Raw genomic sequence first — 26,410 nt, forward strand, 5'->3', positions numbered from 1 at the left:
CCAATCTCGGCGTCTGGGGCGGGATTAAAGGCTAGAGGCGGGCCTTGGAAGTCAGGGGACCAATTGTGCGCTCTACGTGGGGAGGGGTTCAGGTGCGGGCGAGGCCTTTTGTCCTCTTTGCTGCCCCGTAGTGACGAGATTGTTGTGCTTTTGTAGAAATCCGTGCTTCGAACTGTAGACGGCTGTCACTCCGCTTCCCCGGGACCTTTGGGGCAGCTTCTGAGGGCGGGGACGAGTTCACGCGGTTTAGTCACTGCTGGAGGTCGTCGCATGGGTAATGAGGAGCGGTTGGTTAAGGAACCTCAGTGATTTTAATTCTGTTGGACTGGATTTGGTTGCTGAATGCGCCATTTCACTCTTGTGTGGTCCGAGACTGGGTGGTGTGAGAAAGCGGGCTGGGGTCACGTATTAACTAACCCCTGTCACCAGGGTGAGGGCCGTGGTGCCTTGCGGCGTGGGGGAGACCAAGTCATGCTGGCGGGAGACGCGGCACAGGATCTTGCTTTGGGGAGCTCTGTTTCTTAACCGCCTTTCTGCTCAGCCATGTCCCCCGCTCCAGCTGCAGCCCAGGCTTCTGTATCGGTCTCCCTGTTTGACCTCAAGGCAGGTACTCCGGTCCTTCAGGGCCTGCGCCTGGTGAGCCACGCTCCCGGGGAGGCTCTGGCCCAGGCTCTGCAGATTTCCTGTCCAGGTATCTGGGAAGGTTTGGGATGGACCCGTGAGGGACGTGACAGGGCTCTTTGGAGCTTATTGCGCCTTCAGGGAACACATTCTTATTGGTGTTTCCCAGCTTAGGAGCCCTTGTTGACATCTCCTTCTACTGGATAAAATTTATCAAACCCCAACTGCAGAGTGTTTGTTTTTTACTTTTCCTTTTAAGCTGAAGTTTGTGTATATGTTTCTTAACTGTTATGAATTTAAGGCAACATTTGTACGTGTAAAATTAAAGTCTATATTTTGGTCAAAAAAAAATTCACTCGATCTCTGGATTTCTAGAACAGGCTCCTGAATTGTCTCCAAACAAATCTCTTGCCATTGTTTATGCCTCATCACGTTACCACCACTGCCTGCAAAAACACTTCAAAATTCCTTGACATAGTCCAAATTTAACTATTCCAATCAAATCATTCCTTCTTGCTGAATATAAAACAACTTACTCTTGGTTTCATACAGCTTTAGTTTGGCTGTTTCTCTTGTACCTTTTTAAAAAACAAACTGCACACTGTAATTGGAAATATAAGCTTAAAAAGTGGCATTTGGGAAGTGATTTTTGCACAGTTAAAAAGAATTTTAACCTTACCAGAAATCATTTTCTATGATTTCTCTAAACAATCCCTTTGGTTAATTTACATACAATGTTTGATTTATATTCATTTTACGTACATCTTTTCAGAAGCATATTTATTGTATAAAGTAATTGCTGTGCAGTTCGCTTCATTATTACTAGATTGTAAATTCCTTGAAGGCAAGGACATGCCATCTCTTTTTGTATCCTCCTCTGCTTTGTACATCAGACACTGAATGTAATCCTAGATACTGTGGATTTAGGCTCCTTTTCTTCCTCTGTTTACCCTCTCCTTATTTAGGTTCAGGGGAGAGAATAAGCCCAGAAAGAAAACCACTCCAGGGTCCTCTGGATATTTCAGAGAAGTTGTTTTGTTCAACCTGTGACCAGACCTTCCAGAACCACCAGGAACAGGTAAAAGACCAGGTACAGAGCTAAATGGTGGAAGCAGAGGTGTAATGGTGGGTGGGGAGAGGTAGACATTTGTCTTTAATGAATAAAGTTCCATGTTTTAACTAAGAAAGTTAGTGTTACCTGGTCATACTTCCTGGAGTTCTGTTAGAGGTCTTGGATACCATAGAAGGCCAGGCTGGGTCATGCTTCCACACTGTGCTTCTTTCTTTGCCTCCAACTAGAGGGAACATTATAAGCTTGACTGGCATCGGTTTAACCTAAAGCAGCATCTCAAGGACAAGCCTCTCCTGTCTGCCCTGGACTTTGAAAAGCAGAGCTCCACAGGTTTTGACTGTTGGGAGACCTGTGTGGGGATAGGTCATGAGGATGGAGAAAGACCCTAGTTTAGGAGCTTGAGGAAAGGTCAAAGATGGGGCACCAAACTTGCGTATCTCATGTTGTTCTCAGGAGATCTTTCCAGCATCTCAGGATCAGGAGACTCGGACTCAGCCAGTGAGGAGGACTTGCAGATACTGGATGAGGAGAGGGCTGAGTTCGAGAAGCCTAACTGACCCCGAGGCTTCCACCCACATCGGGTTCTTTTCCAAAATGCCCAGGGCCAGTTTCTTTATGCCTGTTGCTGTGTCCTAGGCCCTCGCCAGGCAAGTGCCAGCACAGGTTGTATGGTCAACTCCAGCCTTCTGTACACTCAGCCTAGATTTCCCTTCAGCACAGTCCATGTCTCACTTCTTCCCTTCCTTCCTGTTGGGGGTGGGTATTACCCTTGACAGCACAGTCTTGGATTGAACTGGCTTGAGTCTCAGAAGGGCCAAGTGTAATGGAATCAAGTTTGGAAATAGACCATTCGAGGTTTGAATCGTGGTTCTACCACTTGATCTTGACTACCTCCACAAGCCTCAAATTTTCTTATTTGTAAAACGGAGACAAATAAGTTGTATTAAAAGAGATGATGCACGTGAAGCACTTTGCATTGGCACTTATTTCTTGCTGTCAGTAAGTGACACAGATATGTTTGTGCTGCTGCTCCGTCATCCAGGTGCCCCCAGGAGAAGCAGAACTGCTGCTACAGAACCTGCAAAGCGGGGGTCCCAGGGACTGCGTGGTGTTCATGGCTGCCGCTGGGCACTTTGCTGGTGCTGTTTTCCAAGGGTGAGAGGGTGCTGCATGGGGTAAGGATGGAATGGATCCTGGTAGCCTGGGAGTACCAGCTGGTTTCCAGTACTGAGTCTGTGCTGTCTACAGACAAGAAGTGTTGACACACAAGACCTTTCAACGCTACACAGTGCGGGCCAAGTGGGGCACAGCCCAGGGGCTTTGGGATGCCCGGGGTGCGGCTTCCCGCTCTGCTGGAGCCAACCTGAGGCGCTACAGTGAAGACATGCTATATAAGGTGAGTTAAGTGTCCAGATCTGGTGCTCCTCTAATCCACACTTTTTCCCTCTCAACTGATTAAATGTTACAGTAGGGAGGCTGGCTCCTGTATCCTCCGTCTTGGTTATTTTTGGGTAGATGAAGGTAGAATGGGGTGAATGCCCACGAGTCTTAGTCCTGTCATTCTCCCATTATCTTCTTTCTTTCTTTTTGGCTGCATTGGGTCTTCATTGCTGCGCGTGGGCTTTCTCTAGTTGCGACGAGCGGGGGCTACTCTTTGTTGCGGTACGCGGGCTTCTCATTGCGGTGGCTTCTCTTGTTTCAGAACACGGGCTCTAGGCATATGGGCTTAAGTAGTTGTGGCACGAGGGCTCTGGAGTGCAGCCTCAGTAGTTGTGGTGCACGGGCTTAGTTGCTCTGCGGCATGTGGGATCTTCCCGGACCAGGGCTCGAACCTGTGTCCCCTGCATTGGCAAGCGGATTCTTAACCACTCTGCCACCAGGAAAGCCCCCTCCGTTATCTTCTACCTCCCACTCCCTACACATGATCTGTGGGTCATTTTTTGGTTGGAGATTTAAAAGTAGCAAGTGAGGAGATGCAGGGCTGAGTTACTTTCTTCTCTAGGATGTTCATGACCTGCTGGCAGGGCCAGACGGTGCTAAGGTGCTGGAGAAGGCTGGGATGATACTGATGCGTGTACCCCGCTCTGGCAGGTCCTTGTTCTTCGGAGGCCGTGAGGCTCCCCTGCAGCGTGGGGATCCCCAACTTTGGGATATCCCCCTCGCTACCCGCAGACCCACCTTCCGAGAGCTACAGTGTGTGCTCCGTAAGCTGACCACTTTGCATGTCCACGGTGAGCCTTCTGTCCAGATCCCCAGACTCCCTAGACCTTCCCATACCTCCCAGCCCAAGCCTCGGCTTCTCATTTGTGCATCCAGATGATTTTCTAGCCCTCGTACTGCAGTCTGATGGCATCTTCATTGAGAGAAATGAAGATGGGCTGGCTTCTCCTCAGCTAAATTTGAGAACCATCTTTTGTTTTATGGCAGGAGAAGACCCCCGGGAGACAGTCAGGTTGGATTTACCTCAGACACACTGGAAGACAATGAGAGAAAGGAAGGCCACTGAGGAAGAAAGAAAGGTCCGCAGTGATGAAAATGAGGCACTCGGGTGGAATGAGGAAGCTCCCAAACGGGGTTTGAGCACCATCTGGCAATTGTCAAATCTCTCTCGGGGTCTGTCCTAGAACTGCAGTGGCAAATCCCCTACTGTCATAACTTATTCACTTCCCTATTTATAGGTAAACCCTTACATACTACACACACGCACACAGGTCTGTTTATAGTGTGGGGTATGTGGTAGCAATTACACGTTTTGTGACTTTTCCAAATCTATCATCTCTTCTGTTCATTGACGTTATCTCTAGTACTTTGAAAAGTCTTAGCATGAAGTCGATGCTTGAATGTGTGCTGTGTGGATCTTACATAATTTACCTGCCTTCTTGGATGCTCTGGTTTTGGGCTAAGGGCTGCTTGCCTCGCTGCAGACTGTTGGCCTGCGTGGCTGTCACTGCTCGTGCTTTCCTCTGTTGTGCACCACCCTGAGGCTGTCATGGGAATGTCCAGGGACTCTTGTCCCTGCATAGCTTCTTCTGGGCCTGTCCTTGTCTGGGCTGCGAGCCTCATCTCTGCATGTGATACTAATGGCTTCAGCTCTTGATGGGCTACTTTATCTTGGGTGACAAAATACAAACAATTTTATTTCGAGTGATCTGGATTATCTCTCTGTGTACATTCTTATGCATCTGGGGCAGCCCACAGCCTCCTACTCTCTGCTTATTCCTGAGATGGATCTAACATAGCAAATTTTTCCCTAGGTTCAGAGTCAGAGGGAGAGAGGATGGCTCCCAGGTACAGTTGGAGCTAGTAGAGGTGACACTGGGGATGCTGGATCTTCGTGAATTTGAGGTATTGCCCAAGCAGAGGAGGAGAAGAAGGAATAAGAGGGAGAGAAACCAAGACCTGGAGGCTGGGGCGCAAATGACTCTTTCCCAGCAACCTCAAGAAGATGAGGCCTTTTCAGAGTCAGCCCCTTTGGGGCCTTCCCCAGATGAGGCCAAGTCCCCTGGTCAGCTGGAGCTCTGGCATGTGCTTTTGGCTGCTTGCCGAGCTGGAGATGGGGGATGCTGAAGCTCCAGCTAGCTGCCAGCCCCCTAGACCCTGGAGTTCTGTCTCTGCTCAGTGCCCCCTTGGGCTCTGGTGGCTTGACCTTCCTGCACGCAGCTGCCACAGCTGGGAGAGGCTCGGTAGGTAAGGGCCCTCGTGCCGACCCCTCCTGACGATGATCTTGGCACCAGCTACTTGGCAGTGTTTCCCCTGGTCTGCTTGGATGATGTTGGGAGGAGCCGGTGGCAGGTGATGTTGAACTCATTTTTTGGGTTTTCGCACCTAGGGACTCCCGGACCCGGCCACTGTACACAGTTGCAGCTGACAAATCAACACGTGATGAGTTCCGGAGCTTCATGGAGAAGGATCCAGATGCTTATGATTACAGCACAGCTCAGGTCAGCTGGAAGAGGAAGCAGCAGAGTGGGAAGGCATCAGAGATCCTGGCTAGATCTTTTCTATTTTCTTACAGTTTTACCAAGGATAGTTTGTATAGGTCTTACCTTATACCTTCCCGGAAATCCTCCAGGTGCCAGGGCCACTGACAGAAGAAATGGAGGCGCGGCAGGCCATTCAGAAAAGGGAGCAGAAGGCAGCCCGGCGGCACCGGCACCGGCAGGAGCAGCAGTGGGAGCAAGAAGAGCAGCGGGGATTTGCCGCCCTCAGCGACTGAGAGAAGGCGAGGCTGGAGGTTCTTTCTTCCCCACTAACACTTCCTTAGAGGTCTGATTCGGTGTGCAGCATCACTTCCTGGGTACCCTCTCCACCACTGGGGCCTTGTCCTTAACACAACTTCTCTTCCCCTCAGGGAGCTCTGGCTGCAGAGCGCCGACTGGCTGCCCGTTTGGGAGCCCCTACCCCTCAGGTCCCCGACCCTGCCATCATCAGCATTCGGTACGTAGAGGGGGTGGGCATGAGTGGGTAGGTTGTGATGAGTTAGAGGCCATTCGGGACAAGTAGAACGCGTGCCCGCTCAGTGCTCAGAAAGGCTGTTGAAGGGATTTGAGATGATCTGGGAACCTTTGGAATAAAAACAGAAGTGGCAGGAGGAGGGATAGGGAAGGCTTGGATTAGAAAGTTTCTGGGACACCTCTCCAGCCATTTTTCTTCCTCTTGTTCAGATGCCACTGGAGCTGTGGGACATCCCTCCAAGGCCTCATATTCCCTTTCACTACTTTGACTTCTTTCCGCTCCACACGCTGCCTCCAGGATCATCGCTGTCGGGCTGGGAAGCCCTCTTCCTGATCTCTCACAGCTCCACCTGGGGCCAGCTCTAGGCTCTGAGAGGGCACATACACACTGGCCCTAGGTTTCTTCTTCCCCACGAAACCAGAGAGTATTTGGAAGATTGGGGTGAGGGACGTTCAGGAACCAGGGCAAAGACAGGGCCATAGAGGTGTGTGGAGCTGGTACTGTCTCTGGAATTTTAATCACAATAAAGTTTGGCAAGGAAACTGTACTTGTACTTACATTCAGACCTGTGGCCTTTGTTTCCTTATGGTCACCATGGCTAGCACCAAGGGATCCTGCCCACTCCATGTCCCAGGTCCAAGGGTTACCTTTCTTTCAGTGCCCACTTAACTCCATTGGTTCAGAGGCACTTTCAGCTGAGAGGAGATAGATACATGTCTTATGCATAATGCTATTGAGGATAGGCCTATCCAGGAATTGGATTTGAGGCTGAAGAGGCACGTTTTCTAGCTCCAGCAACGTGATTTTGTTGAGGGCTCCCCTAGGAAACAGCAGGGGTCTTGGCACGTAGAGAGTCTGTTGTGGCCCCCCCTTTGTCCAGTAGCGGCCCAGGTTAAACCCATTGATCCAGGCTTGGCCCTGGGGAGGAGGAAGGAGAGGAATATAAAGGATCAGCTCTCAAAGGGGTAGAATTATCCCCTTTGGGGTTTCCAACCAGAGGAATAATTTCTGCTCTCCCTCCCATGATTTTCCTCTCTTACCACCCTACTCCCCAGCCCCACCCTCACCATCAGCAATACCTTGGTCCATCCAGGTAGAAAGAGAGATGTGTCCCCGCCTGAGTCTAAAACTGGGAAGGTTGTAGTGTAGAAGGTGGGGCCAGAGGGAGTTTGAGGATGTGAGCTTTTCAGCAACTGGTTGGGAAACCACGACTTTACAAGATTATCAACTTTCAGAGGGAACATCAGCCACTGGGTAAGGACTGTTTGCCCCAGAATTGGTGGCTCCAATAGGCCCTGTAAAGAAGGCAAATGAAAGTTCATCATTCTCTAAGTTCTAAGGCCAAACTATCCCTACTCAAGCCCTGGGATGCAGCTAGTGGCCATGTCCAGATCCCCACAAGCTGCTACTTTGCTGTCTAAGCCCTAAGGACATAGCTTTTTTTTTTTTTTTTTTTTTTGCGGTACGTGGGCCTCTCACCGTTGTGGCCTCTCCCGTTGCGGAGCACAGGCTCCGGATGCGCAGGCTCAGCAGCCATGGCTCACGGGCCCAGCTGCTCCGTGGCATGCGGGATCTTCCCGGACCGGGGCACGAACCCGTGTTCCCTGCATCGGCAGGCAGACTCTAAACCACTGCGCCACCAGGGAAGCCCAGGACATAGCTCTTGTTTATCTTCCATTAGGCCCCTATCTTTCCAAGGGAGTTCGGTCAATAAGAATATTGGGGGGTGGGAATTCCCTGGTGGTCCAGTGGTTAAGACTGTGCGCTCCCAATGCAGGGGGCCTGGGTTCAATCCCTGGTCAGGGAACTAAATCCCGCATGCCACGATTAAAGATTCTGCATGCTGCAACTAAAAAAGATCCCGCGTGCCGCAACAAAGATCCCACATGCAGCAAGTAAGGCCTGGTGCAGCCAAATAAATCAATAAATAATTTAAAAAATGAAAAAAGAAAAAAAAGTATGGGGGCAAGGGAGTGGGCATAGCTACCTCACCTTGAAGTCACTGCTGTTAGACCCGAAACTGAGCCTCCCCATGTTCTCCAGCAAGACATCCAGTTTGGCCCCCTTTTTCCCCGTCAAAAATAGGTTGTGTTTCATGTTTCGTTCCAAAACACCCTGAAACACCTGTGGATAAGAGTATCTGTGAAAGGGAGGAGCTCAGCATCTAGCCTGTGGCCACCACACAGGAAGCCACATTAGGACACTGATTTAGAGGGCAAAGAGAATGTAGCCCTTCTGTCACTTATCCATTCATAATGGAAACATATCCTTAGTCAAACTCTTCCTCATCCCAGCTTATCCCCTCAAATGTGAGCAGGCAGTGGGAAAAGGCAGATATGGGAAACTTAAGACTAAAGTGTGCTGGGGAGGAGAGGAAATGGGCTCAGAGATAGCCTGGTATTAGGTTCTCACCCCATCCACCATCACGTAGGCACGGTCATGGACTCCGTTGTTTGGCACCCAGAATTGTGTTGGCTCAGAAACAGTATGGGTCAGATAGGTCCGGTACAACATATACCCATGGTCCTGGGTGTGTAAGAATAAGTTTATAAGCTGTGCTGAGAGAGGAGAAAGGATACTGTAGGGAAGATGCATAGCTGAGGGAACCCTTGGTATAGCTGTTGCCATACCCACCGGATGGGGGATTATGCTTTACCTGGTTGACAGCCTCAAAGGTCATTGGCAGGATTGAACGGATGGGCCCTTGGGGGCATAGGAAGTCTAGGAAAGCCAGCAAATTCCCATCCTGTTAGAGTAAGGGGAAAGTATCAGAATATGAGGGAACTTTCAGAATAGAGGGTAGGACAGGCTGGGCTATTTAGAGAATAAAGGGGTAGAATTAGAGAGTAATGGAGAGAAGCTTACCAGGTGTAGGCTCAAAGGTCCAAGCATCATCTTGGGGCTGGGGGGAGGTAAAGGTCCCAAGGGAACTTCCTGGAACTGAGCCCACATTCTCTCAGGAGCCATAGGAAAACCACACAAAGAACCCCTATTCCAAGACCCTAGTGCAGGGTTCTTAACTGGGGGTCCAGGGAAGGGCTCCAGGGGTCATGAAGATTCTGTAATTTTAGAGAGAGAGAGAGAGAGAGAGAGAGAGAGAGAGAGAGAGAGAGAGAGTGAGTGTGTGTGTGTGTGTGTGTGTGTGTCTCTCTCTCTCTCTCTCTCTCCCCCCAGGGAATCCCATTTGGGTGGGTGAGAAATGCTGCCATAGGGTGCTCAGAGGGCTCTCTGGCCCAGACAACAACCACTGATTGATGGGATCCCTTTACAACCATTTGGGTACTCCCTCCCCCCAAATTAATAAAAGCCTTTGGTGCTTAATGAAGTGGTGGGGCACCTTGCTGATGACATTTTGAATAGCAAAAAGCTTAGGTGTGGGGTCCCCTGCTTCAGATATGGGTGCATCGTAGTCGTAGCTGGTAGTAATTGGAAGAAAGCGTCCCTTCTCATCAGCACCTGGTCAAACCAATGTAATTAATTCAATATATCTTTCAGGTGATAGGCACTAAGCAAAGAAACGCATGCAGAGAATTTTGCTGTCAGCAGGGGCAGCAGTGGCCATACCCAGCTTCTAGAGCCCTAATCCGTGCAGCCCGCGAATTCTGATTCCTTGCTGCCTCCCTGCTGCCACCCCAGGGACCACCTGGACTCACCACTCCAGTATCCAGAGTTGGTACCTCCATGGAACATGTACCTAAAGTGGGGGAGAGCAGGGGGAAAGGTAAAAGCTGACCCACTGAATCTTAACCTTCACCCCCAGCACCCAGTTACAGAGTCATGCTGGCCCCGGTGTCTCCAGTTACATGTTCACACTGGCTCCCAACTTTAGCATGTTCTCTAGTCCTTTGGTTACAGCTGGTACGGAGCGCGTGGAGTGATTCTGGCCCCAGTAATCCAGCCAGCCTGTGTAGTACTCAGAGTTCACCTACAGCGTGAAGGGAAAGGAGCTGTGAGCCAGATGGGAACCGAGCTGAACCCATTTCCCACGCTGACACCTGCTTTGATCGCCCTCCCCTCAGGCTCCTCACCAGTGGCCCGCGGGGCTCATACTTCCGGAGCAGGGCAAAGATTTTGGTCATGTTGTCAGCTGCAGAGAGGAGGCCAAGGTGAAAGATAAGCAACATGGAACAGGTGCCCCTTCCCCAGACTTCACTCCGAACCCTTGCTCAGGAGACCTGGGCCAAAATCTACAGTGGTATAGAGTCCCTGGAGGGAGCCACATTTGAGGCCTTCAGGGACATCTGTGGTGAAGAGCAGGATCTTGTCTCCAAGCAGTGCACGGAAGAGCCCAGCCAGGTGTCTCATGTAGCTCACGTCGCAGGCCCTGTGGCTACCGTATTCGTTCTCCACCTGCCAGGGGAAAGGCAAAGTGGAGGTCAGCTATGAGGTGGAGAAATTAAGGACACCGGCACCTCCTTCCCCTAGCCCAGTCAACTTTCCACTTGTACCTGAATGCTAATGATGTTGCCCCCATTGTGGTAGAGCCATGGATGTATCTTGGGCAGCAAGACCTTGAACCAGGAGTCCACTGCGGCAAGGAAGTCTAAAGGAAGGGGCAGTGATCTGCTCACCAGGGCACCACCACCTCTGCAGCCCCCACCCCTAGCATCAGTGCTAGCAACTTCAGTGCTGCCTGAACTCTGGGCTGCACTTTGCATCCCACTTGTCCACAGCTGTGTCTGGGAAGCAGTGACTTGTCAGGAGAATCTTTGAACCCTAAGCACTTGTATAGTTGCACGGCAATGAAATTTGAGCATAGGAAACAAAGCAGCATTTCTTGTAAATTCATTTTTTAAATGTAAGAAAAATGTTAAAACACATCAAGCGGAGCTGTTATTATGTAATCATATATACTTGAGATTGCTATGGAGTAGCATGGGAGTTTACAAAAGTGTAGAGTATCTGACCTGCACCCTGATGTAACTGACAGTCCAGGAGATTTAAGTCATCAAATGAAAGATCATTATACTAGGTATCATGCCTTAAATTCTCAACTCCTATTGGTGATTTCTGTTGACTCACCCTCAGAAGACTCATGCATGACCTCTGCCTCCTCACCTAAGCAACTCCAACTCAGGCTTCAGGCCTTAAACTCCACTTCCCCAAGGAAACCTCTGATATCCTAGATGAGGGTAGATCCCCCTGTTACACACTCTCACATGACCTCATACTTCCCTTTCGTGTGCTTAACAACTTATAATTAAGCATTTATTTCTGTGATTGTTTCCTGTTGGTCTCCCCCACTAGTGAGCAGGAACCTTGTCTGTCAAGATCATTTGCTGCATCCCTGTCACTGAGGACAGTGCTTAGCAGATAGCGGACTCTCAAAGGTGGAGTCAACAAAAGATATTTTAGAGGGTATTTTTATATTCTTAAAACATTTAATTCCTTTACATTTTGTGTTCTGTATAAAGGAGGCCCAGGTTGTTTTGCCTCCTTTAGTCCAAGCATACATTAACTCTCATTCAACAGGTATTTATGGGTGCTCACTATGCACTAAGCAGTGTTCTAGGTGTTAGGGATACAGAATGGAACAAAATGGACAAAGATCTCTGTCCTTGTGGAATTTCCTTTCCAGTGAGGGAGGCAGTGAATTAAATAATCAGGTAAAATATGTAGCGTGTTAATGCCAAGGAGAAAAAATTAAGCAGGGAAGGAGGATATAAAATGGTGGGGCGAAGGGAGTTTAAATTTTAGAGGGTGGCCCAGGGAAGGCGTCAGCGAGGTCATTCTGCAGGAAGATAGAGGCAGTACCACGTGCAAAGGCCTCAAGACAGGAACAGCAGAGAAGCCAGCATGAACAATGGGGAGAAGAGTGGGTGTCAGGGAGGTGACTGGGCCAATTAGGTAGGACCTAATAGACCATTTTAAGGAATCCATGGTTCGTATTCTGAATGAGTTGAGAACCTACTGGAGAGGTTTAGACAGAGAAATGACATGATCTAAAATATATATTTAAACTTATATTTTAAGAGGATCACACTGCTGAATTAAGAATAGACTACATGGGGGAGGGGCAAAGAAGGGAAACCAGTTAGGAAGGTATTAAAGTAATCCAGCTGAGAGAGGTGGTTTGGACCAGGGTGGTGGCAGTGGGGGCGATGAAAAGTAATTGAATTCAATATATTTTGAGGGTGAAGCTGACAGGATTTCCTGACGGACTGAATGAGGGGCCTGAGAGAAAGGTGTGAAAAATTCCACCACAGTGTTTAGCCCGATCAATTGGAAAATGGACTTGCCATTAACTGAGACAGGGAGGGTGTATGAATAGCTGGTTTGGAAGGAACTTAGCTGTATCAGTATGCCTTTTAGACCTCCAAATGCAGAAGTCAAGTAGGCAGTTGGATATATGGTTTTGGAAGCCAAGGGAAGGTCCTGACTGGAGATACATATTTCAGGATCATTAGCTATCAGATGGAATTTAAAGCCATGCAAATGAATGAGATCATAAAGGGAGTAAATATATATCGAAAAGAGAAGTGTCCAAGGACTGAGCCCTGACACACCCCAGCATTTAGTGGAAAGGGAAATGGAGAAGGATCAGTAAGAGAGTGAGAAGGAGTGGTCGGAAAGATTGTAGGGGGAGGGGCAGGGACCAAATAAGTGTGGTATCATGGAAACAGTGAGAAGAGTATTTCAAAGGACAAAGTGATCAACTGGGCTGAATGCTGCTGACTGGTCAAGGGGGATAAGATCTGCGACATCACCATGGATTCAGCAATGAAGAGGTCACTTGTTTTCTTGAGAAAAACAGACTGCATGTTGTTTTTCCATCAATACTTCATCATTTTAAATGTATTTCATAGTCAATTGAGTTTCGGAAATGCTATAAGTGGCATAAAGCTCTCCAGCACCCTAAGAAGTGAAACAGCACCTGGAGAGTCCCCAGCAGATATAAGGAATTTTGACCTTTTTAAAACAGTAAACTTTTTAAAAGGTGTAAAGCAGATAGAATTATTCCCTGCTCTGATGACTTCCTACTTGCACCTGAAATGAAATCCAAACACCTTGAAATATTGGGCATCTCATCTTTTCTTTCTCATGCTCTTTCCCTAGGTGATGTCTCAGTACACATGGATTTAAATGCCACCTTTACACTGATGACTCCCAAATTTACACCTCTCGCTCAGACCTCCTCCTAAGCTCCACATTCACATATCCTATTGCTTACTTAATATCCTCCCTTGAGTGATAAAAATTTAACATGACCAGAACAGAACCAGTGTTTCTTCCCCAAAAGTTGTTCTTTTACCACCCCTTGTCTTCTCTATCTTCCCTAAGTCAATAAGTGGCACCACCATCTTGACTGGCCAGAAACTTGATTCCTTTCTTTCCTCATTCTATCCACACTGCCCCCACCCCCCCATCAAAATCTGTCAATCTCATCAAAATCTGTCAGTAGAGTCCTGGTGACTTTTATCTCCAACCTTTAGCTCAGTTCTGCTCTCTTCTTTCTATTTCCACCACTATCACAGTCCAGGAGCCATCATCTCTCTCCTCAGCTACAATCATAGTCTCCCAGTTAAGTTTCTCCACCTCTACCCTTGCACCCCTCAATCCATTTTCCACATCCAGGCTAATGTAATCTAAAAACGAATCAGATAATTCTGGTGAAACTCTTTCAATGACTTTCTACTGTGCTTATAATAAAATGCAAACCGCTTACAGTGGCCTGTACGATCCCACATTAACAGTCCCTATCTATCTACAATTTCTTGTCATACTACTCTCCCTTACCCACTGTGCTCCAGCCATGCTGGCCTCAGCCATGCCATGTTCTTTCCTATCTCTGGGCCTTAAAAGATACCATATCCAGGAACTCCCTGGAGGTCCAGTGGTTAGGACTTCGCACTCTCACTGCCGAGGGCCCATTCAATCCCTGGTCTGGGAACTAAGATCCTACAAGCCCTGAGGCGTGGCCAAAAATAAATGAATTAATTAATTTAAAAAAATACATCATTCCCTCTACCTGGTCGTTCTCACCTCACTCTTCATATGACCGGTGTTTTCCCTTCCCTAGAGTAACTGAAATGTCATCTTCTCAGGAAAGCCTTTTCTGGCCTTCCTACCTAAAAGAGGCCCTGTTATTCACTATCTCAACTCCTTGTCTATTTTCTTGTGTAGTATTTTTAAATAATCTTATAAGTTTGGGTTTTTTTTAAATTAATGTTTCTTCCAGACTGGGTCTGTCTGGTCTCCCAGTTCCTAGCATTCTGCTGGGCATGATGAAAACAGTAAATATTTGAATGAATGATCTCTGTTTTGGGCACTCAAATGACCCATTTTGTTGTTGTCCTTTGCTTTTTTCTGTGTCAAGTCTTTTTTTTCTCAACTCACCTGGATCTGAGGTTCTCAGATGAATTTTAGGTTTTCGAAGCAACCAGGCTGGGAGACCTCCCTGAGACAAACATAAAGACAACAGAGAAGTGAGTGAGGGACTTCCCTGGTGGCGCAGTGGTTAAGAATCCGCCTGCCAATGCAGGTGACATGGGTTCGAGCCCTGGTCCTTGAAGATCCCACATGCTGCAGAGCAACTAAGCCCATGTGCCACAACTACTGAACCTGCATGCCACAACCACTGAAGCCTGCGCTCCAAGAGCCTGTGCTCCACAACAAGAGAAGCCATTGCAATGAGAAGCCCGCACACCACAAAGAAAAGTAGCCCTGCTCACTGCAACTAGAGAAAGCCCATGCAGCAACAAAGCCCCAACGCAGCCAAAAAAAAAAAAGGGACTGGGCTTTGTTGTCTGGGAGTGGAGTAGGGGAGGTAAGAAGGGAGGAAGTTGAGTATAGTGATGGAAGTGACCCTAGAGTGGGGGCAGATGTGAGTAGCCTGGGAACCGCACTTGGGAGGCTTTGCTTCTATCCATTCTCCAACTAACTCACCATCTCCCACTCTGCACAGATGTAAGGTCCTGGTCTCAGTATGACCAACAGGTTCGCTAAAGTTGCCTCTTTCAGAAATGCAAAGAGGTCACGGCTGGCATTAAAGTTATAGACCCCAGGCTCTGGCTCGTGGTAGTTCCAGGGCACATAACTGAGAAAGAAAGAGGTTAACAAGGGCCCAAGGCAGGGAGATGCTGGGGAGGCCTATGGGCTCAGGCCTTGCAGGGAATCTCCAGGAAGCTGTTGGAAGGAGGTCCTGGCCCACCCTTTCCCACCCCCTCTCATACGCAGCCAGTCTTCCTGTCCTGATCCCCTTCTTAAGGGGGTGGTAGGAAGAGTAAATCCCACCCTTCCATGGCTCCCGGGAGCACTTCTTACAACTGTACGGCGTTGAGGCCACTCATTCGCATCTTGAAAAGCCGGTCTGCCCAAAGCACCCGCGGTACCCGAAAGTAGTGCAGGCTGCCAGACACGTAGCGGAACGGGGCCCCGTCCAGGAGGAATCTGTCATGATCCCGATCCACTACAAACGACCGAGTGTCTGCCTGCAAGGGGAGAGACGGTGCTCAGCAGTGGTCTGGAGTCGGGGGTCAGCGTCTGCCAAGAGCAGAGGAGATGGAACTAGCCCTTCCCAGTATTCTGTTGTTTTCACTTTCGTTCTCCCCTCCGCCAGATCTGATCCTGCCTCCCCGCACCCAGCCGGGTGGTTCGATACTCTCATCCTACCCGGGGCAGCAGCAGCGTCAGGAGTGGCCGCAGCAGGGAGGGAAGGCAGAGCAGCTTCTTGGGAGCCATGGCGCTTTCGGGGCTCTTCTAGTCAGAGACGGTGGTCCGACGGTCACGTGGCGGGTTCCTGGGAGGGAACCTCAGCGGGCAAGTGGGCGGAGACCACCTCAAGTTGCCAGGCGAATTAGTCTGGACTTTGTCTACAGCCTGCAGCTACCCGCTACTCTACTAGTTTGTAAAATCCTCTACATCTTGCTACTCAAAGTGCAGTTCATGAGCCAGCTTCACCAGCATCACCTGGGAGCCTGTTAGAAATGCAGAGTCTCAGATCCTACCTCAAACCTATAGAATCAGATTTTGTATTTTGACGAGTTTTCCAGGTGCTCCTAAGCAAACTCAAGATTGAGAAGCAGGGATTTCCCTGGTGGTCCAGTGGGTAAGACTCTGTGCTCCCAATGCACTAGATCCCGCATGCCACAACTAAGAGCCCACATGCCGCAACTAAGACCAGTGCAGCCAAATAAATAAAGATTGAGAAGCAATGCTCTACTACACTGAGCCCCCTGAGGGCGGGGAGAGTCTTACCCATCCTGAACCCTCTGCTTCTATCACAGGGCCCGGCACATAGCAGGTTAAATCTAGATGAATGTCAGAAACAGGTTCAGAACCAAGGGAAACCAGAGGAAAGGGGGTGGGGGGGACCAGATTACAAGAGGGATCTTTTTCCTGGAGAGTCCTTTGCTGCTTCAACAAAAGAGACCATCTAGGCCATGCTATTTTCTTTGGATGTGCACCCCTTTCCAATTTATCCCTGCCTGCTTAGGCAAGAGACGTCAAGGACAACTGCTTGGTTCCAAGGCTTGGGAATTTGTGAATTTCCATTACACCTGCCTTCACAGTCCCAAGCCTGGGATGTGAGGTCCAGGATAATATTATTATTAATTTCTGCTTATTGACACTGCTGAGGGCTATGTGTCAAATACTGTGCTAAGCACTTTACCTCTCATTTAATCTTCAAACAACTCTATGAGGCAGATGATTATCATTTCCATTTTACTGATGAGGAGGTTGAAGGATACAAATATTAAGTAGCCTGTTCAATGTCACACAACTAGTTTAGTAGAGCTGGGATTTAAACAAGGCAGTCTGGCCTCACAGTTCATGCACTTAACCTTAGGTACTATTATACCTATTTTACAGTGAGGGAAAGTGAGCCTCCCAGAGGTTAAGTAACTTGTCCGGGTCACACAGCTAATAGGCTATTAAGACAGGATTCAGACCCTAGTCTGGTTCAAGAGCCTGAGCTCTTAACTACTGAGACTATGGTAATGGGATACAGGCCAGAGCCCTCAAGGTTGTACTCATCGGAGCTCCAGGGGTCCAGGCCGCCAGCACCCGCCCCTCTCAGCATCCACCTCGGGCTGGACCGCAGCTGGCTACCCAGTGCGCGGGAGGTATGACGCCTCCTACCTCTGGCATTGGGAGATGGAGGTCCTGGGGGGCCTCGGGCCGAGCCCGGCTTTGTTCCCTTTTGGCGTAGGTGCCTGCGTCTTGACTCCTACTGAAGGCCAGGTGTGGAACCCTCACTCGGGTCCTGGGACCCGCCCTCCCCCAGGCCTAGCCAGCACCGGGCCTCTCAGCTCCACGCCCCCACATCGTCTGGGTGCCCAGAGGTTGCTAGGATACTACGGGCCGTTACACAGGCGCGGGCTGATGACGTAACCGCTGTTTCCGGTCCCTGGCGCTTACCTCCAGCCGAAGCCGGGTGAGTGGGGAATTCAGGCTGGCCGACCGTGGGCTCTGCGCGCCGATACTGGGGTGGGCTCTGCAAGTGGTGGGTCCGGGCCTCGCACCTCCCCCCCGGAACCCCCCCATGACCTGCCTTTGCGGCCCAACGGGCGTGGGAGTGGGAGCCGCCTAAAGGTGGGCCGGGGTTGGAGGAAGTGGCCTGGGAGTCGCCGCGGGGCCTGAGGCTTTTAGGCACCTGACCCCAGCCTTCTTGGAGCCGGCGTTGCCAGGGCCCGTTTTCTCTAGGTTCCGAGATCTGGCCCTGAGCGCTCCACGTTGCCACTTTAGGGGTCTTCTGGATTGTGCCCGGCCAGCGACCCTGCCGTTCTTTCCCTTCCAGCATGATCCGCTGGACCCCCAGCGACTTGCCTGAAAGAGACCCTCAACCTGGACGAACCCTTTGGCAGCCCCAGACCGTCCTTGAGGAGGATGACTGAGACACTATGGGCCACGCGCTTTGTGTCTGCTCTCGGGGAACTGTCATCATTGACAATAAGCGCTACCTCTTCATCCAGAAACTGGGGGAGGGGTGAGTGTTTGGAAATCATTTAACTAGTCCCTAGGGTTATGGTGTTTGAAGGACAGCAGTCTGCACATGATAGGGGCACAAAAGTTTTATGCCTAGCCTCTGATTCAGAGCCCAGCTACGTGGTGGTCAAGAAAGTGGACTGTGGAGCCAGGCTTCCTAGATTCACCATGTATGGCCTTGATAAGCCATAGTTTCATCTGCCTTTTGGAGCTAATTATGCTTTACTTGCAGGGCTGTGAGGACTAAACCAGATACTGCGTATCAAATGTCTCCCCTACGGCCTGGTTCATAGCACTTGATAAATGTTGACTATTATTTATTTAATATTTATTGAGCATCTGTCATGTGCAGAGCCCTGCATTAAGATCATAGCACCTAAAGTGTGACTGTCCCTGGTCTTGAGCTCAAAGTGTAATAATCTTCAGACTTCTTTTTAGAGTCGCACCTTGGGAGGGTTGCTACTAAATGGGAAATACACCACCCCGCCCCACCCTTCTCCCCAGGGAATTCCTCTGGGTGCAAGCAGTGTGGGAGACGACCATGGTCCTTCACTGACCCCTTTGGCCCACAGTGGGTTCAGCTATGTGGACCTAGTGGAGGGGTTACATGATGGACAGTTCTACGCCCTGAAGCGAATCCTGTGTCATGAGCAGCAGGACCGGGAAGAGGCGCAACGAGAAGCAGACATGCATCGCCTCTTCCGTCACCCCAACATCCTTCGCCTTGTGGCTTATTGTCTGAGGGAGCGAGGCACCAAACATGAGGCCTGGCTGCTGCTTCCCTTCTTCAAGGTCAGAAAGTCTCCTGGCTATGGAGGGGGTTGCAACAGAGCCACCTGCCAAGGGCTGTGTGAGCAGTCAAGCACGTTGGGAAGCAGAGACCATGTTCTGGTTTGACTACTTCAGATTTGGGGTTTCAGGAACCCAGACGGGGCTGTGGGGTGTGTGGTGAAATGGTTGATAGGCTTTGCCATAGGGAAGGACTCAGGCTCAAGGAGCGGAGGCTAAAAAAACATCAACTGTGGGGAAACTTGTTTTGCAGAGAGGTACGCTATGGGACGAGATAGAACAGCTGAAGGACAAAGGCAACTTCCTGACTGAAGAGCAAATCCTTCGGCTGCTGCTGAGTATCTGCAGAGGCCTTGAGGCTATTCATGCCAAGGGTTATGCCCACAGGTCAGTGGGAGGCTCCTGTGTACCTGCTGGGCAGAAAGGAAGAGCCTCATCAAGAGAAATGAGAGGTCTCTGCTCTCCTCCCAAAGAACAGCCCCCATGATTCTTTTGCCCCCCCCCCCACCCAGGATTCCAGCCTTCCTGTCCAAGGACGCTCATGGTTCATTTCCACTCTCCTGCAGGGACCTGAAACCCACCAATATCTTGCTTGGAGATGAGGGGCAGCCAGTTTTAATGGACTTGGGTTCCATGAGTCAAGCATGCATCCACGTGGAGGGCTCCCGCCAGGCTCTGACCCTCCAGGTAAGAGTCTCTAGGTTCCTTTGCCCACTTGTTCCCCATCCTCAGCCCCTTCCGGTGTGTGCCCCAATTTGGTCACATGACCATGACCTGCGCCCCACTTTTGAGCTCTGGGGCCACTGTTCCAGGACTGGGCAGCCCAGCGGTGCACCATCTCCTACCGGGCCCCGGAGCTCTTTTCCGTGCAGAGCCACTGTGTCATCGATGAGCGGACTGATGTCTGGGTGAGGAGCATGTGGGTGGGAACCTGGGAGGGGAGGAGTACTGCTCTGTACCTGCTGTGGAGTAGAACAGGTCTGTGGTTTCTAGCGCCGGGGGCCCCGGGAACCACATATGTCCTCATCCCCCCTCGACTTTCTTCCTGGAAACTGTCACTGACACTGTACTCAGTTACTCAGGAAGTGGTATAATCCCGCCCTTTGAACAGGGTGAGTACAGCTAACTGTCAGGGCTGAAGGAAGTGGCTAAGCACAGGGTGCAGAGGCCTCCAGCTAACTCGCAGTTTCTCTGGGGCCTGGTGGTGTCATGTGACTGAAGTCCACATATTGTAGTTTCCTTTCACTACAGAATTAAGGGGAGCGATATCACCTCCACTGGTCCCCTTCCAAGGAATAACCAAGTTATGCTTAGTCCCTAGGCTGTGTGCTTTATGCCATGATGTTTGGGGAAGGCCCTTATGACATGGTGTTCCAGAAGGGTGACAGTGTGGCCCTTGCTGTGCAGAACCAACTAAGCATCCCGCAGAGCCCCAGGTGAGCAGTGAAGGGGGCAGCAAGCAGTTCAGACTCCTCCCAGCCGTTGGCGGGGCTGGAGCTATGGCACAGGGGATGGCTGCCCTCATCACCCTGCCCTCCTCCTTCTACAGGCACTCTTCAGCCTTGCGGCAGCTGCTGACCTTAATGATGACTGTGGACCCCCAGCAGCGCCCTCATATTCCTTTCCTCCTGAGTCAGTTGGAGGCACTTCAGCCCCCAGCTCAGAGCCAGCACACTACCCAAATCTGAACAAACCAGTGGCCATGTTGAGAAGGTGGCCCCTGTGCCTTGGGAAGAAGCTCCCATCCCTTAGTGGAATCTCCCTCCCTTCTAACCAGGACAGCTCTCTTGTAGTTGGGGGCAGCTGGGGGGTGGGGACAGTCAGCTCAGTCTTCTGTCTCTCATTCTGCCCTCTTACGCCCAAGAGCAACAACTGGACTGGGGGCCTGACTGGGTAGTGGTGGGTGAGGGTGGGGAACGGGGAACAGGGAACTGATAGAATGTGGTAAAGGCTCCGAGCAGGACTGCTGAGCTTACTTCATGATCTGCCTCCAAACCTGGGAGCAGGAAAATGTATGAATAGAAGAATAAAGTGAAAGTAGCTTGGTGTGATCTTAGTTTCATTGTGCCTGGAGTGAGAGAAGAGGTGCAGGGGGCCAAAAGTTTGGTTGCCATTTCCAAGGGAGTGCCTGGAGAGAAGAGGAACCGGCCTAGCGTCGAGAATGGCGTGACTTCATCATTCCACGTACGGAGGCAGGTGTGCCTACCTTAGATCTGGCTGGTTGGTGGTGGGCAATTCTTCTCCTAGCTTGTCTTATTCAGAAACTTCGAGATGCTCTGGTTTGAGCTGGCTTCTATGCCAAGAACTGTGACCAGGGCCGCCTTAAGCACCCTCAAACTCATACTTTCATTTCTTCATTCCCAGGGCTGGGTAGCTTAGTCAGAGCAGCCCAGCTGGTTTTCCAGGCAAAGGCTTCTGGGTGAGACACCTGAGGAGTCTTTGGGACAGCTACGTAACTGGTCTCCAGCCTCTGCCTGGGGGCAAGGGGGGTGGAGGTGGCAGCCATTTTGGCCCAGAATCTCTCCCAGATGGTTCTAGTTCACACATGGTTAATGATTAATGAGGCCAGTGTGGTGTGGCAGTATCCAGCTGCCACTTCCTGCCTACTCTACTGAGTAAACAGGGGCCCTGCCCTTGCTGGGCTTGAAACATGTTCCCCTGGGAAGGGCACTGTGTTCCTGAATCACCGGGGAGGGGAAGCAAGGGCAGGGTTCGCATCTCCTCCTCCTGAGACTGAAGCTTCTTCCCCGCGCTGTGCCCACCCCCAACTGCTGACGTCAGTGTGGGTCCCGGGGTGCCTATTAGCAAAGTTGACGTTTTCCCCAGGGCCCTGGCAGGAGCCTCCCACCAGCTAGCACAGAGGCTGGGGCCAGAAAGAAAGCACAAACAGAGGGGAAATGACCTGACTTTTAATGGCACAACCCTAGGCCCCAGCAAAGCAGCAAGACCAACAGTAAGCTTTGCAAAGCTGCTAGGAGGTGCAGTGACACAGACAACTCTAGGAGATCGCCCTTGTTCCCTCCCATCCCCCAAGCTTATGACTAGGCTCCATGCCCAGGAACTCTGGGCCAGCTCAGCCCCACTCCCAAGCCCTTATAACGCACAGAGGTACCTGGGCCAAGCCTTGCTCCCAGAGGCAGTGAATGCAGAGCAGCGGGAAGAATAGGGTAGCCGTCTAACTCTCAAATACAGCAAGTGCTGGGCCTAAACTCCTACTTGGAACGGAAGTGAAGCCTCAGATCCTTTAACAGCTCATGGCTGGACAGACAGGTCCAAGATTTGGTCCTCATCTCCCCCCTATCCTGGGCTCCTCTAGGATCATACACGGGGTCATGTTTCCTGGGCCTGGCAAGGAAGGTCTTTCTTTCCTGGCCTGAAGGTCTCACTTTCAGCCATGGAAGGGAAAAAGTCATGAGCAGCACATAGTGAGGGCAGCAGCAGGAGCAGCAGCAGCACAAAAGGGGACAAGAAACCGTGCAAGGAGACTGTTTATTTTGAAAGGGTTTTGCAATAAACATAGTGAGTGGACTCCAGGCAGCCGTTCTATTCTTCTCCCTCATCCTCGTCCTCATAGGAGTCGATGCCTACTTCCTCGTAATCCTTCTCCAGGGCAGCCATATCCTCCCGGGCCTCGGAGAACTCACCCTCCTCCATGCCCTCGCCCACGTACCAGTGCACAAACGCCCTCTTGGCATACATCAGGTCGAACTTGTGGTCCAGGCGGGCCCAGGCCTCAGCGATGGCGGTCGTGTTGCTCAGCATGCACACGGCACGCTGCACCTTGGCCAGATCACCCCCAGGCACCACAGTGGGGGGCTGGTAGTTGATGCCAACCTTGAAGCCCGTGGGGCACCAGTCCACAAACTGAATACTGCGCTTGGTCTTGATGGCAGCGATGGCGGCGTTGACATCCTTGGGCACCACGTCTCCACGGTACAGCAGGCAGCAGGCCATGTACTTGCCGTGACGGGGATCACACTTCACCATCTGGTTGGCAGGCTCGAAGCAGGCATTGGTGATCTCTGCCACCGACAGCTGCTCGTGGTAGGCTTTCTCTGCAGAGATGACTGGCGCATAGGTGGCCAGGGGGAAGTGGATGCGAGGGTAGGGCACCAGGTTGGTCTGGAACTCTGTCAGGTCCACGTTGAGGGCCCCGTCGAAGCGCAGGGAGGCCGTGATGGAGGAGACGATTTGGCTGATGAGGCGGTTGAGGTTGGTGTAAGTCGGGCGCTCGATGTCTAGGTTGCGGCGGCAGATGTCATAGATGGCTTCGTTGTCCACCATGAAGGCACAGTCTGAGTGCTCCAGGGTGGTGTGGGTGGTCAGGATGGAGTTATAGGGCTCCACCACGGCTGTGGACACCTGCGGGGCTGGGTAGATGGAGAACTCCAGCTTGGATTTCTTGCCATAGTCAACAGAGAGCCGCTCCATCAGGAGTGAGGTGAAGCCAGAGCCAGTGCCCCCTCCAAAGCTGTGGAACACCAGGAAGCCCTGAAGTCCTGTGCACTGATCAGACTGAAAAGCAAGAAAGTAAAGAGCAATGTGGGCACGGAAGGGGCCTGAGGAGCTCTTATCTTCTGGCTTCACAAAAGCCTAAAATTTCTCGGGAGTCAAGGCAAAGACTAATGAGTATCCCATAGCTGCAGCATGCTCTGGGACATGTACAGTTAGAGATGACCCCATGAAATGGATCTGGGAAAAAATGTTCCTGACCATTAGCATCCTCTCAAACGCTCCCTTCCTTCCATCCCAATTTCTCACCAGCTTGCGGATCCGGTCCAGTACAGGGTCAATGATTTCCTTGCCAATGGTATAGTGACCACGAGCGTAGTTGTTAGCGGCATCCTCCTTCCCAGTGATGAGCTGCTCGGGGTGGAAGAGCTGTCGGTATGGGCCATTTCGGATCTCATCTGGAAGGGCAGAAACCACATCATTAGGGCAGAAACCACAAGGCTGTGCTCAGCACGTACCTCCCTCCCCCAGCCTGGTAACTGTGGTCAGATGTATGGAAGAGCTCATCCTTCTGCCAGCCTGAGATACCAGTGTGTGAGGGAAACCCAGACCTGCTGCCCAGGCCAGCCTGCCATCAGCTTGCCTTCTTTAGCTTCCAGCAGGGCAAGGGGTTTTTAGGGCCAGGAAAGCCAGGTCTACACACCCTCTCTCCAGAGAGAAGCTTAGAGTCACTTTCCATCCCGTCAATTCCACCCTCTCCTCCTCTCACCGATTACGGTGGGCTCCAAATCCACAAAAACTGCCCGGGGCACATGCTTTCCAGCGCCGGTTTCACAGAAGAAGGTGGTGAAGGAGTCGTCCCCTCCACCAATGGTCTTGTCACTGGGCATCTGCCCATCTGGCTGAATCCCATGTTCCAGACAGTAGAGCTCCCAGCAGGCATTGCCCATCTGAACACCTGCCTGCCCCACATGGACTGAGATGCATTCACGCTGAAGGATAAAGAGAGGGGACATGGCATAAGCTCCACCTACATAAGTCCTTACCTCATGAGCCTCTCTCCCACCCTATCACCTACCAGTTAGGATCACTCAGTTGGCAAAAGTGGAGGCTTGGGGCTGGGCAGAGGTCAAAGAGGCTGGCAGCCTGCGCAGGCTCCCCTGCATAGGACTTTCCAACTGGAGGCACCCAGTAGGGCAGGCCAGTCCCTCAGCCTACTTCTCCATGGGGACCTTGTCAAGGAAGAGCTGCGGCTCCACATGACCCTGCCACATTCATAGGACACTCAGGGAGGACGGAGAGGGCAAGTGCATATGAGACAGGCAGACACGGCGGTAACTGAGACAAGGACAAGCGATTTTTCAGCTGTTCCCAATCCCTACTCCACAAATCAGCTTCTCAAGAGCCTGAGGAGGGATAGAAGGTTTTCCAGAGCTATGAATTTAGAGCTAGAGGTCCCCAGCTTGATTAGTTCTTTGCTCTGAGGATGGAACAACTAGAATTTCGTATAACCCTCTCGCCCTTTCATTCTTGCGGGCTGCAGAGGTGTCTCAGCCTTCCAGCCAGGCGTCAACTGACCACGCTGGCCAGCAGGATGCCCTCCCCCCACCGCCTTTCAAGCCCGTCTGGCTGCGCTCGTCACCTCCACCCCCACACCCTGGGTGTCTTCACCACCTTTGTCCACTGCGGAGCCCTCACCGAGACTGCAGAGAGCAAAAGACGGCAGGCGCAGGCCATACGGGTTGTGGGTACTGGGGCACTCGCTGCCCTAGGCTCGTCCCTGCCCGTGTGAAATTAACCTCTGAAAAGCCAAAGTGGTGCCACGCAGGGCCGGCGCAGCCTCCCTTTTCGACACCGAAATGGCGGGGTGACGGTTTCCAAATACCCAGAAAAGGAAGCGGAACCTGCGGTGAGGCCCCAGAGGTAAACGCCTTGCCCTGGGCAGGGCAAGCGCCACCCTGCACCCTGGCCCTGCATTCGCCCCCCCTTCTAGATTCTTTCCAGTTACATCCCGGCGGAAAGCGAGGATTGGATTTCGGTCCCGGTCCCTGGGCTATAAATACCACCCCCCTACACACACCTCTTTCCCCTCCCCCCAACCTGGCCCCGGCCGCACTCTCGCTCAGCGCCAGCTGTCTCTGCCCGTCCGTGCACCCTGATTCCGGTTGGAGAGAATCCGGCTCGCCTGACTAGGCTGAACCCCATTCTCGCCACCTCTCCAGGATCAATAGAGGGGTGCTGAGTCACAGGGGACTGTGGGTAGGAGGGATACACACACAGTCGGAGGAAAGGGGGATGCTGCACCAAGTAATCTGACCCCCTCCACCTTCTTGCGCCAAGCACGTGTTTGGTCAGTTCCGGGGACCGGGAAGTGAGGGGGAGGCTAGGGGCGGAGGGCAGCCGAGCGGGTCTCCCTCGCCGGCGGAAAGGACTGGGCACGGGACCGCGTGACTCCCCTCAGGAGAATTAGGGCACAAAATGCTTGGTGGAGCAGGAGGGGATTCCAGGAGGACTCCTCTCTGCTCGTGAAGAATCCCACCCCACTCCACTCCCTTCCCCAGCCTCCGAAAGTGCACAACGTGGCTCAGCCAAAGTCACCGGGAGGGCGTGGGGTGGGGGAAATGCACCCCCCACCCCACCCCCCCGCCAACTCCTCAAGACCAGGAACTTCGGATGGAGGGCTCCGAGCACCCCGGGAGGGAGGTTCCTCGAAGAAGAGGGGCAATTAAGGGACGGGCGAGATACCGGCGGGGCCGCACTCACCATGGTGAGTCCAGGCGGTGGGTCTCACGCAGAGTCCGGGTGACGGGTCTCAGTGAGAACTGCGCTAGCTGCAGTGCCGCACCGCTCTTATACGCGGGGGGCGGGCCCACGCGCTCCGACCGCCCACTAGGAGCTGGGCGGCCCAGAGGCCACGCCCCCGAAAGATAGGCGGCCCGGAGGGGTGGGGCCAAGGCGAGTCCCCTCCCCCTGGCGTGCCCCCGTCCCTCACCTGTCCCGCGTGGGTTAGGAGTAGCGACCGGAGCTTTAACCCTTCGCTCCGGGTTTTGAGCCGACACTCAGAGCTCCTGAGCTCCGCTGTTGGGACGCAGG

At 51.8% G+C, this 26,410-nt stretch overlaps 4 protein-coding genes across 11 annotated transcripts; 2 read left to right on the forward strand and 2 right to left on the reverse strand.

Moving 5' to 3' along the window:
* Positions 1 to 166: 166 nt before the first annotated feature.
* On the forward strand, positions 167 to 6,690 carry ANKZF1 (ankyrin repeat and zinc finger peptidyl tRNA hydrolase 1). Its single transcript, XM_081241621.1, is given in 20 exon segments — positions 167 to 274; positions 542 to 691; positions 1,587 to 1,699; positions 1,921 to 2,023; positions 2,147 to 2,247; positions 2,251 to 2,340; positions 2,736 to 2,848; positions 2,942 to 3,089; positions 3,696 to 3,924; positions 4,121 to 4,267; positions 4,948 to 4,961; positions 4,964 to 5,246; positions 5,249 to 5,380; positions 5,486 to 5,634; positions 5,766 to 5,906; positions 5,910 to 5,915; positions 6,045 to 6,130; positions 6,358 to 6,394; positions 6,397 to 6,419; positions 6,421 to 6,690. Coding segments are annotated over 20 exon segments (2,130 nt in total). The 5' UTR covers positions 167 to 270; the 3' UTR covers positions 6,482 to 6,690.
* Positions 6,124 to 17,352, reverse strand: GLB1L (galactosidase beta 1 like). Of its 5 annotated transcripts, none has more exons than XR_014016435.1 (18): positions 17,231 to 17,352; positions 15,761 to 15,847; positions 15,413 to 15,579; positions 15,035 to 15,185; positions 14,486 to 14,546; positions 10,597 to 10,691; positions 10,324 to 10,498; positions 10,177 to 10,235; positions 9,952 to 10,073; positions 9,802 to 9,842; positions 9,486 to 9,604; positions 9,014 to 9,088; positions 8,805 to 8,894; positions 8,561 to 8,674; positions 8,141 to 8,272; positions 7,228 to 7,443; positions 6,707 to 7,066; positions 6,124 to 6,256 (listed from the first exon to the last, which is right to left on the reverse strand). XR_014016435.1 is itself a non-coding variant. In XM_081241618.1 (18 exons), exons 3-18 carry the CDS (start codon positions 15,827 to 15,829, stop codon positions 6,803 to 6,805), a joined length of 1,950 nt encoding a protein of 649 aa, XP_081097744.1. In that variant the 5' UTR covers positions 15,830 to 16,065; positions 16,346 to 16,398; positions 17,231 to 17,352; the 3' UTR covers positions 6,638 to 6,802. The 5 variants fall into 5 exon arrangements, 4 of the variants coding, with proteins under 4 accessions (XP_081097744.1, XP_081097743.1, XP_081097745.1 ...); XM_081241618.1 differs by lacking the exon at positions 6,124 to 6,256 and adding an exon at positions 16,346 to 16,398 and having other exon boundaries at positions 6,638 to 7,066; positions 15,761 to 16,065; XM_081241617.1 differs by lacking the exon at positions 6,124 to 6,256 and having other exon boundaries at positions 6,638 to 7,066.
* A 106-nt stretch (positions 17,353 to 17,458) lies between these two features.
* Positions 17,459 to 20,911, forward strand: STK16 (serine/threonine kinase 16). 4 transcript variants are annotated; one of them, XM_081242499.1, is made up of 8 exons: positions 17,459 to 17,525; positions 17,889 to 18,077; positions 18,649 to 18,868; positions 19,119 to 19,252; positions 19,432 to 19,552; positions 19,678 to 19,773; positions 20,180 to 20,301; positions 20,415 to 20,911. In XM_081242499.1, exons 2-8 carry the CDS (start codon positions 17,992 to 17,994, stop codon positions 20,551 to 20,553), a joined length of 918 nt encoding a protein of 305 aa, XP_081098625.1. In that variant the 5' UTR covers positions 17,459 to 17,525; positions 17,889 to 17,991; the 3' UTR covers positions 20,554 to 20,911. The 4 variants fall into 4 exon arrangements, with proteins under 4 accessions (XP_081098625.1, XP_081098628.1, XP_081098627.1 ...); XM_081242501.1 differs by lacking the exon at positions 17,459 to 17,525 and adding an exon at positions 17,572 to 17,594; XM_081242500.1 differs by lacking the exon at positions 17,459 to 17,525 and adding an exon at positions 17,615 to 17,683.
* Positions 20,912 to 22,335: 1,424 nt separating this feature from the next.
* LOC308621426 (tubulin alpha-4A chain) lies at positions 22,336 to 26,169 on the reverse strand. The gene is made up of 4 exons (XM_081241939.1): positions 26,081 to 26,169; positions 24,087 to 24,309; positions 23,627 to 23,775; positions 22,336 to 23,380 (listed from the first exon to the last, which is right to left on the reverse strand). The coding sequence occupies exons 1-4, from the start codon at positions 26,081 to 26,083 to the stop codon at positions 22,409 to 22,411; spliced, it is 1,347 nt and encodes a 448-aa protein (XP_081098065.1). The 5' UTR covers positions 26,084 to 26,169; the 3' UTR covers positions 22,336 to 22,408.
* Between the last annotated feature and the right edge of the window lie 241 nt (positions 26,170 to 26,410).

Source organism: Mesoplodon bidens, assembly GCF_964165515.1.
Source record: "Mesoplodon bidens genome assembly, chromosome: 8".
NCBI lineage: Eukaryota > Metazoa > Chordata > Mammalia > Artiodactyla > Ziphiidae > Mesoplodon > Mesoplodon bidens.